Genomic DNA, 10855 nt, shown 5'->3' on the forward strand with positions numbered 1-10855 from the left:
TTTGAATGCTGTCACAGGTCTGGGTTTTAAAACTGTATAAAGTGTCTCGTCTGATTTATGCCTCTACAGCAGATCCAGTTTGCTGAAGATAAGCAGGAGTTCAGCAAATTCCCCACCAAGACAGGAAGGCGTTCCCTCTCTCGGTCCATCTCGCAGTCCTCTACGGACAGTTACAGCTCAGGTAACTACGCACAGTCTCACACCCTTCGCCTGAGACCAACATGGCTGTACAGCATGTAAGACGTCTGGGCCGATGGAACGGCACGGCTGGGTGTGTCAGAGCGGTGACTCGTGTCCCTGTGTGACCCCCCCCCCCCCCCCCCACCTCCACCCCACCAGCCGCATCCTATACTGACAGCTCGGATGATGAGACCTCCCCACGGGATAAGACCCAATTGAACTCGCTGGGCAGCACCGACTTCTGCGTGAAGAACATCAAACAGGCCGAGTTTGGCCGCCGCGAGATTGAAATCGCGGAGCAAGGTGGGCGGCTGGTCACATGACCCTCTGTAAAGGCCCTGGTGTGGCGGTTTCTGCGGTCCTGGGGGCCATGAAGTGATGGGCTCAGGACCATGATGGTCTTTGGTCCTGGAAGATGCGGCACTTTGAAACCCGTGGTGGGAGGGGTTATCACATGCAGCCAATCACTGCCTGACTTGACCCAGTGAGAAGTAATACAGTAACCAATATGACATGTGTTAAACCCACCAGGGATTGAAAGTGATTGTTAAACCAATCCAGTGCAATTATTAAACTCCCCTTTTTATTGTTCTTTTTCATGCAGACATGTCGGCTCTTATCTCCCTCAGGAAGAGAGCGTTGGGAGAGAAGCCGCTCGTGGGGGCCAGAATTGTGGGCTGCACCCATATCACGGCTCAGACGGCGGTAGGGGCCCATTAATTAGTTAATACAGAAGAACTAGCGGTCCGTGTGCTGTCTGTCCCTCTCTCTGCTCTCCCTGTCCACGATATCTGACCCTCTGTACTGTCTGTGCGGAGTCCCTGTTCTCTGTCCTGTCGGTATTACACCGTTGTTGTCCATCCTCGTGACGTTGCTGTCTGTGCCATGCCTGACGGTGCCTGTAAAGTCCGTCCCCATATCTGTACTGTCTCAGTGTCTCTTCAGCCCACTCCCCTGTTTATCGCCCAGCCCATGCTGTATTCCCGCACTTCCAGGTACTGATTGAGACACTGGTGGCCCTGGGTGCTCAGTGTCGCTGGGCTGCCTGCAACATCTACTCCACGCAGAATGAGGTGGCTGCCGCCCTTTCAGAGAAAGGTGAGAGGTGATAAGCTGTAAAAAAGCACACAGAACCAAAAGAGACCATGTGAACCAGGCCTGACTGTTATAGACTCTGAAGCTCTACTGCTGTTGCCAACCTACAGACTGAAGCACCACATTGTATACATTTGACATTCAGTAAATATATGATGATGTTTAAATGTCTCTTGTCAAGTGGGCCTTGTCCTCCCCAGGGGTGGCAGTGTTCGCCTGGAAGGGAGAGTCTGAGGATGACTTCTGGTGGTGCATTGACCGCTGCATTAGCATGGATGGATGGCAGCCCAACATGGTACGGTCCAGACTTTCTAAGGCACTCACACCTGACTCCTCTGTACCTCACATGGTACAGTCCAAAAACATTTCTCCCGTTTTTGGTAGAGGAAGGCCTGTTTATCTATATAGCACAATTCAGACGCAGGGCAATTCAAAGTGCTTTACAAGGGCAGAAGGATAGAATTAAATTGAAAACATTAATGTAACACTTAAAAGACAAAAAAGCCGAAAAGCCAAACAAATAAAGAAATAGTTAACTGAAAAGAAGTTACACTGTAGTGACAGTATATGACTAAATTGATTTAATTTATTGAAAATCTGCATCAAACTGTAATGTGTTAAGCTCTGGCCCATTGTAAGAGCTGACAGTTTTTGCGTAAAATTCCTAAAACCTAATTTGTCTTTTTATGGTACAACTGACTGGACAGTAACAACAGATGGTATTTCTCAAGCAAGAGTCTGAGTCATGTGACTCTTCATGTTCTGATCACTGTTGTATGAGGTTTCTCTGTTGCAACTGGCAGATCCTGGACGACGGGGGTGATCTGACTCATTGGGTGTATAAGAAGTATCCGAGTGTCTTTAAGAAGATCCGTGGCATTGTTGAGGAGAGCGTCACTGGAGTACACAGGTGCTTGGAAGACAGAGACCCCTCTCTGTGGTTCTAGCCTACTGGTCTCCCTGGGAGTACTGAGTGGACCTTAATATTCTGTCCTGCGTGTTCCAGGCTGTACCAGCTATCCAAAGCCGGTAAGCTGTGTGTCCCCGCCATGAACGTTAATGACTCAGTAACCAAGCAGAAGTTCGACAATCTGTACTGCTGCAGGGAGTCCATCCTGGATGGGTAAGGACCAGGTCTTCTTTATTCCCCTCGGGGCTGAATGGACTTTGGATTCAAACCCAGTCACTGCCCATGTAGCATCCTGTTACCCCTCCTCCACATGCGACATTACAGGCACGGGCATAAGCAAAAAACTGAAGGTTTAGCTTCAGTTGCTAATGTCATAGTAGCTCATGCGTTTTTCACTAGCATTTACTTTCAACTTTGTGAGAAGAGGTCAGAATTGTGTTTTATTGTCTCAGGAAGACTTGTAACAACGCATTATGTAATAATGCTGCATTGTGTAATAACTTGGCAAAATTACACGAATTTGCATCACATGATGTGGTGTTATTACATAACGCGCTGTCATACACCGTTAGACGATGCATTATGTAATAACACTGCATTATAGAATAACTTGACAAAATGTAACAAATTTTCATTAGATAAAAGTAATTAAATTTAGGTAAATTTTCGGGGGTGTAGATTTTGAAAGCTTTTCGCCACAAAGTAGTTCATTATCTTGTGTTAATTCATTCATCGATTAATGAGTGTTTCTCAAAACAATTTGTAATTAAAGTAGTTTGTGACCTCATTCATAAATTAGTGAGTGATTCAACATACTCATTATTATCTATGTCATTCTCTATTTTTACTTCTGCCTGCTATTCACAGAGACACAGAAGTCACTCAGAATGGATGACAAAAACACACTGATATTCTTTTTTATGACATTTTATTTTTGATTATAGTTTAAAGAGAACCACGGATGTGATGTTTGGCGGGAAACAGGTGGTGGTGTGCGGGTATGGAGAGGTGAGGACTTCATATCTGCTTGCTAAATCCTCTTGCTAACTTGGTGTGGTGTCTGCATTGAGTCTGCTTCTTATCTCTGGTATGTGTCTTGAATGTGTGTTGCATAAGTTGGGACTGAATCTGTAGGAAGTTTCTCTTGAGTTGCTGGGTTTGCTCTGGTCTGCCGGCCAGGTTGGGAAAGGCTGCTGTGCGGCACTGAAAGCTTTGGGAGCCATCGTCTACGTCACGGAGATCGACCCCATCTGTGCGTTGCAGGCCTGGTAAGAAGCAAAGGGAGCACGTGGAAAAGATACGGATTGCATGGGTTCTCATAAGAGTTTTCAATAAAGTAATACCCAGATTGAGTCTTACTAAAACGGCGATATTACCAATACAAAACAATATCGTGGATGATGATTTACTATTTAAACGTGTCAGCATGAGTGCCATTAGTTCTCAGAATGACAACGTTACATTGTCAAGTTAATGATGCAGAACAGCAGACAATTTGATACTGTGCACTTGAAGTGAGGACCCTAATCAGAAGAACCTCAGAAAATACTGAAACTCTCAAGAGGCTGTAAGGAAATGCCACATCCAGATTGTGCCAGGAAGACGAAGCTTATGTGTTACAGCCAATTTGTATTTGTAAGACAAACCACTATATATTATGGCTTGCTACCTAGTTGGCTTTATTCCTGGCCTGTGCTCTTTGTGCTGGAGAACAGATCTTGTGCTGTAATACTCCTTTTTGTCTCCACTTATCCTTCTCTGCACTCCTGCAGCATGGATGGTTTCCGCGTGGTCAAGCTGACTGAGGTCATTCGCCTGGTGGATATGGTGATCACCTGCACAGGTATGTGTGCCCAGCGTTCGACGTGCCAAGAGGAAGTTGGTTAACCCAGTTGCTCTGTTGCCCTGTAGGGAATAAGAATGTGGTGACCAGGGACCAGCTTGACCGTATGAAGAACGGCTGCGTTGTATGCAACATGGGCCATTCCAACACCGAGATTGACGTGGTGAGATGACTTTCCATTATCAGAGTCTATGGTGGAATATTCAGGTCTTCATATGTGCTTAACATGCGCACCTTTGCAACACTCCAGGCCAGTCTGAGGACCCCCGAGCTCACATGGGAGAAAGTTCGTTCACAGGTGGACCACATCATCTGGCCTGATGGCAGGAGGGTAGTTCTGCTGGCGGAGGTGAGGCTGGTACAAACTTTCTGTTTGCCCAAAGGCTCCTGTAATTCTTTATCTATTGGCATCGTCTGGTTATACACTCAGTAACAAAAAAATTAAGCACCCAGATGGAGTGGTGAAAATGAAATTAATCTTCACGTGGTGAAAGGTCATGTGACTGTATCGCAATGATTATGATATCGGATTAAACGGTCCACAGAGTTGGCAGTATGGGCACACTGCTGCTCCCATGTCAGTAGGGTGTGGCACCCCCTGGGCCTGGATACACATACAGCCGGTGTATCCTCTCCTGCAGCAAGTCGACCCACAGCTGTTGTAACTGGCCCTCCTAGATACTGCAGATTGGCACTGGGTCTGAGTTGACGTCTGAGCTGATCCCACATGTTCGATTGGGGAAAGATCAGGGGACCTGGCTGGCCATGGGAGGACCTCAACATGACACAGGCAGTCCATAGACACATGTGCCATGTATGGATGGGCGTTATCTTGTCATGCTGTCTCAGGAGGGGTAAGTCATGCGGAAACAGGGTGTCACTGGTGTAGCACTGTGCCGTCAGGGTGCCCCGAATCACTGCCAGAGATGACCTGAAATCTTACACTATGGCTCCCTACACCATGATGCCAGAAGTAATGCCCCACAACACTGGCAGGATTGGTCCTCTCCCCTTGGCGCTGCCATATGCACATATGATGGTCATCCATGGTAATGCAGAACCAAGATTCATCCCTGAACACGGCACAGCGCCACTCGTCATCATTCCAGCTGTTTCCAAGCTGGTGTTAACAGTAGCCTATGCATGGGACGGTCAAACCATAGTCCGGCTGATGCGGGATGACATGGGGTGTTGTAGGAGAGTCCAATACTTGTGTCCGGATGGCAGGCGCAGATGCCATGGGGTTCTGTAATGCTTGGCGCACAATACGACGATGCTCTCTTGGTGTGGTCTGTCTTGGGCGCCCAGAACCGTGTGTGGGTGCCCTCACATGCCCATTGGTTCCAACATCGGGCAACTAACATCTGCATGCCCCACATGCCGGGCAATTGCACGATACGACCATCCAGCCTCATACAAACCCACAATACGACCCCTATCAAACTCCGTCAAGGTAATACTGTTATAATGCATCTATGAGGCATCCTCTGTGTCTGGTGACTAGATGTGCCAACTCCTTGCAAATCAAATCATTTACATACCCATTGCTGGTCTGCACATGTACCAAATTACATCCAAATCAGACCATTACTTCTGCGTGCTTAACTTTTTTTGTCACTGGGTTTAGTTACATTGAGAGATGTTGTTTGATAGTACATGCATTGAGGTTGGAAGATGTGGGGCAAATAGCTACGTTGAACTACATTGATAGCATTGCGCTAAAAGCTATGTTAAAATAGCTAGTGTTTCATTGGATGTTTTGCTCTTCTCAGGGTCGCCTTCTGAACTTGAGCTGCTCCACTGTCCCCACATTCGTCCTGTCAATCACAGCCACTACTCAGGTAAGCCGATTTCCACTTGTGCATCCACTGCTGCACCATAGCATTTAATTATAACAGATTCTGTGATTCATAATGGCTGTGATAGATGTCACTCTTTGTGCACACGTCTTGTTGGAGGTACAGTGCTCACAGTAACTCTTACTTAAGTAAAAATGTTGCAAATTTATCGGTTTCATAACAAAAGTCCATTGACAAGCAGTGTTTAACATACCTGCACATATCATCTCCAGGGACATTTTCTTTTTATTTTCATCATTTTTTTGACTGTCTCATTCAGTTTTGTTTTTGCCATTTTGCTATTAATTACAGTTATAGTCACTGGCTGCCAAAGGGACACTAAATGCCAATGTCTGCTGTTTTATGTCATTGCAAAGGCAAAAGCAGCCAATGAAAAGCCAATGAAAAGCAGCCAATGGTGCTTGTCGATGAACTTTTAAACTCAGAACAGCTCTTTTAGAACTATAATTTGGGTTACAATTTATCTCTACTTGAAATGAAAACGTTTTACTTAAAACTACTGGTTGTTTCTAATGTGGTATATATTTTTGTAAACAGATGAATAAAGTAATGATTATAATAAATTTGCTATATTTTTACTTTATTAAGCAAGCGCCCCAAGACTTTCTGTGAGCGCCGTATTGTACATCATTCATCTTAGGGCTGTAGTGCATTTTTTTGTTATTTTATTTGCTGGACTCAGAACAACAGCCTCTAGGTAATGGTTTGGGTTTCAGAATAACAGGAGGATACAAATATGTACCTGGATACTGTTAGTGTAGGTATGAGGTACAGTAACCTTTCTTTCTATAGGAAATAGAATCCCAATGATTTTCCTCTCAGTTTTAGAGAGAAACTGTCCTTGACCTAAAAAAGCAGAGATTCTATTAATGAAAACGCCATGAGGGAGGGATATTGAGGCCGTGCAGAGTCTCATGCAGGGGGAGGAGTTGCTGGCCAATAGCTGAAGTTAGTTTCTCTCTCTCTAAAGCCCCGTGATGTTTTTCATGTTGTATGTTTGACACATGTACTTCTGGATAGTGACCAGATGGTTGCAGGTTCTAGTGCTGGGATCACACAACCAGTGATTCACACTCTTCTGGTTCCCGTCCAGGCGCTGGCCCTCATCGAGCTCTACAACGCACCGGAGGCACGCTACAAACAGGACGTCTACCTGTTACCTAAGAAGATGGGTAAGACAGTGAATCTCTGGGTGATTCTCCAGGGTTTTTGTAGCGAGGCACAAAACAAAAGGGAACACGCACGTCTGAAGGATTATCTGTATTTGCGTAAATTGCACGCGTGTGTGCACTGCAGACGAGTACGTCGCCAGCTTGCACCTGCCAACCTTCGACGCCCACCTGACGGAGCTGTCAGATGAGCAGGCCAAGTATCTGGGGCTGAACAAGAACGGCCCCTTCAAGCCCAACTACTACAGGTATCGACCAAATGCTGTCTCTCTGGGATTCTCTGCGTTTGTCCTGGGACTCTTCTGTGGGAGAGTCTCCCCGTCTTCATCAGAACTCAGTCTATTGGTGCTTTCCCACTGCCACCAAGAACCGTGCCGAACAGCAAAGAGACAGTTTTCCATTGAAAATCATGCACGTCGTACCCAGCGACTAGGGTTGCATCACCACCACTGAATTTCCAACCTCCTACATGAAAAACTACTATGGAACAGCTGAACAGAATGGATTTGTAATGCAAATTTACTTAAGCTAAGGCTAATTCCACTAGTATTTGCTGCTAACATAACGCAGTGATTCTCACAGACATGCTAGCGGAAATTAACACATAGTAAATCATGATGTGAACAGTAAACAAGCTTCTCTTAGATTTTACGCCACTGTCGCTCTCCAAACTCGGCAACACCTTTACTGAGCCGACCCTTCTGCAGTGCAAAACCGAAGCGAGCTGGAACCACCCTGTAACTAGTGTCTCTTTGTGGTATGGGTCAAGTAGGGCCTGGTTCCTGTATGCCAGTGGAAAAGCATATAGCACCATCAAGACTACATAGGATAAACAGTTTCTGTAGGAGAGTGTAGATTACTCTCAGGATAATAAGGCAGATATTTTCTGTAGGATTGCCAACACTATTCCCTTCCAAGTACACCTCTTCTGTACAGGAGTCTCTCCTATTACGACAGTCATTTAATCTGCTATACCCACAGTCAGCCATCTGGCTTCACTGACCCCAGATCAGCCGTCCCAGCTGCACTGCTACACCAGTGACAGAGTGTGAGATTTCACGCACATCTCTCTGTGTCCCTTCACAGATACTGAAGTATGAGGATGAACCACAGTGCTGTCCTGCTGCCCAGGAAGACAAGCCAGATCCATTTAATTTTTTTTTGTGTGTTTTTTTAGTTGTTACTTTACAGAAGAAAAAAATCATGCAGAAAAAGCTACTTTCTTAAAGTAAAACACAATTCTGTTCAATAGGCTTTTATTCAGTTCTCATGATTCCTACTATATTATGATGATTGATATCGAACAACAATCTTTGGCCCATCCAACAAACATTAATTTGCATGGCTGTCTTGTATGTCTATTGAAAATTAAGAATTCTGCACAGTAGGTTTTTATCCCCCAGCCCCAGATCTATAAAAATAGTTCTATATTTAAGTTGTCTTCCAGATCTGTGTTTATCTTGGCTCACGGCAAAACCCCCCACACCCATGCAAATCAGTTTCCCTAATGTTTGGCCAGGCTGACTGATCTATTTCCATGCTATGAGTCACAAGAAATACCAGCTGTGATTGGATGAGAGATTTCTCTCTCATTAATGACAACCAATAGCCCGCTGGTCTGTTGGGGGTCTGTGTGCAGACCAGCCTAGGCCCGCCCCTTAACAAAGGATGGTCGCTGGTTATGTTTCATAGCTGTAATTGAAACTAAACCAAAAGATGCTGTAGCTCACAATCACAGCTATAGAACATAAGAAGCAGTTTTGAAGAGTGAATTTACTACAACATTACTTGTAATGATCTTTAAATAGGAGTGTCGGCTCATGTCTGATAATCGTAGTCAATAATATATTTACCAAGAATTTTGAACCAATGCCAAATGATAGAGGACAGGCTTGTTCCATATTTTGCTGCCAGTGGCCTGATCCACATCACCTCCAAAATCCATTCTGAGCCGATATTACCTCTGTCCTTTCGGTCTGATCTGTTTTTTCCCCTAAGCTTTGAGTTTAGCTTGTGGTAATTTGCGGCTCTACGCTGATTTTTGCAAATATCTTTGTGCAAGTGGAGTTGGGGAGGGGGGGGGGCGAAGATGAGGGGACCACACTTTTTGACATCACCCCTACATCAACCCCCCCCCCCCAAACAAAAAATGTTGGGCCAAGATTTTCTCATACTAATATCTTTTTCACAAGTTATGATCTTAGAATGAGGATTATGTTACTTCGTGTACTTCACCCTGAATGTTTTTAAGATTTTCTTTCATAATTTTCATAACGTTGTTGCTATTTTCTGTCACAATATCCATAGGGAGGTTGCGCGCATAAACATACATACAGAAGCTTTTAAAGTTGAAATATATATTTTAGTAAATAAAACTAAGATGTACTTTTTAGTGTGCCAGTGGACCAAAGGTAATTTTTAACCCGAGATAAGATGAATACGCACACGCTGCTTTCGGCATTTTGTGTTGCGTTTACTTATTTTTCGCGATAACTGACGCGTACACTTACGCACTTTACGATGAGGGACAACACGTGGTTACAACATAAAAAATACATTTACTCACAGTTTCACGGCGTGTAGTCCGACGTATTGCGTCCTTCTGCAGTCCTAAAGATTTTAAAATCAAGTTTAACACGCTGTTTTGTGTAGACTAAATTATTTGGATCTTCCTAAATTGCACTATTTACACTTGCATTTAGAAAACAGTATACGCTTACGCTTAAAAGGAACCCATATAGGCCTCTCTTAATATGTGCCCTGTGTAATTGATGTAGTGCAATAAAGACCGCAATTTGTTTTATTACTACAGGCAGATAGTTACCCAAACTATTTATCTAGCAGTGTCACAGGTGCCGAGAAGGATAGAGTGGACGAATATTAAGTCCATTAGGGGTTTTTAAGAATGGTGGGATAATAGATGGATACCAGTGTTACCTGTGGTGAATGTGTATGTGTGTACCAGTACTGCCTAACTTTACGATCGCTCTATGTCCAACCGCATCCACGTCCCAACGGCATCTCCCCATTGTGTGCATTAATTTTTAACGCTCCGTCGCTTTTAATCCGTGCATATAACTGTCCCTATTATGGGGAAGGGACAGTTAACCAAGGAGTTAGTCCATGTTCCAAAATGTGTGACTCAGGATGGGGATGTGAAGCGCCGGAACACCGCGGCCATCACTGGACCCAGCTTACGGTCCAGTAGAAGCGATCACTGTGAAGTAGAATATGACGCTGCCTCACGTCAGTGTTTCACTGAACCAATTTCCCTTTAAGAGATTTGTGGTATGAATTAATAGAGAATACTTTCTTATAATTTTAATGCAAGTATTTTGTTCCCTTGAATATTTGCACGCATCATTTGACAATATCTGTCCATATATCAGGCAGCCTCACAAAGATAAATGTGATTCCTAACTTGTTTCGCCAAGCCCGGTTCCTTTTGCCATTCCTTTTGATTTGTCGCCACCTGCTGGAATTCTTTAAATAAACCTTAAAAGTGTTAAAAGTTTCAGTGTTTTATTAAGGGATAGGAAAGGGTATTATAAAGTAAATTTATGTATGCATATTATATGAAGCTTCATGAATGGAAATATATATTAGCTCTTCACAACATAAGTAAATTATTTTTCCCTCTCTCTGACCAGAATACATCGCGTGAAATAGTACAGATGAGTTGTCAGTATTACCGTTTTATTCGATAAGCAATTAAAGCTAATCATGGTAGAGGGGAAACTGTAACAGTGACGAAGTTAGCGTCTCATTACTTATTTATATTGTTATGCACAACTTTTAG

General features: G+C 44.2%; 1 protein-coding gene across 3 annotated transcripts in view; it reads left to right on the top strand.

Annotated features, from left to right (window-relative positions):
* Positions 1–10567, top strand: part of LOC125747920 (S-adenosylhomocysteine hydrolase-like protein 1) — a 19201-nt gene extending 8634 nt beyond the window's left edge. The window contains exons 2-17 of one of the 3 annotated variants that reach the window (XM_049023540.1): positions 73–181; positions 340–483; positions 785–885; positions 1176–1278; positions 1476–1570; positions 2079–2185; positions 2282–2398; positions 3130–3193; positions 3365–3453; positions 3958–4028; positions 4097–4191; positions 4279–4377; positions 5801–5869; positions 6981–7059; positions 7184–7304; positions 8143–10567. In XM_049023540.1, the coding sequence (XP_048879497.1) occupies positions 73–181; positions 340–483; positions 785–885; positions 1176–1278; positions 1476–1570; positions 2079–2185; positions 2282–2398; positions 3130–3193; positions 3365–3453; positions 3958–4028; positions 4097–4191; positions 4279–4377; positions 5801–5869; positions 6981–7059; positions 7184–7304; positions 8143–8149 (1470 nt within the window). In that variant the 3' untranslated portion in view covers positions 8150–10567. Of the gene's footprint in view, positions 1–69; positions 182–339; positions 484–784; positions 886–1175; positions 1279–1475; positions 1571–2078; positions 2186–2281; positions 2399–3129; positions 3194–3364; positions 3454–3957; positions 4029–4096; positions 4192–4278; positions 4378–5800; positions 5870–6709; positions 6851–6980; positions 7060–7183; positions 7305–8142 lie in introns of those variants that run through there. The other 2 variants (XM_049023539.1, XM_049023541.1) reach the window with 2 other exon arrangements.
* Positions 10568–10855: the final 288 nt, after the last annotated feature.

This window comes from Brienomyrus brachyistius, chromosome 8 (assembly GCF_023856365.1).
Source record: "Brienomyrus brachyistius isolate T26 chromosome 8, BBRACH_0.4, whole genome shotgun sequence".
Classification (NCBI taxonomy): Eukaryota; Metazoa; Chordata; class Actinopteri; order Osteoglossiformes; family Mormyridae; genus Brienomyrus; species Brienomyrus brachyistius.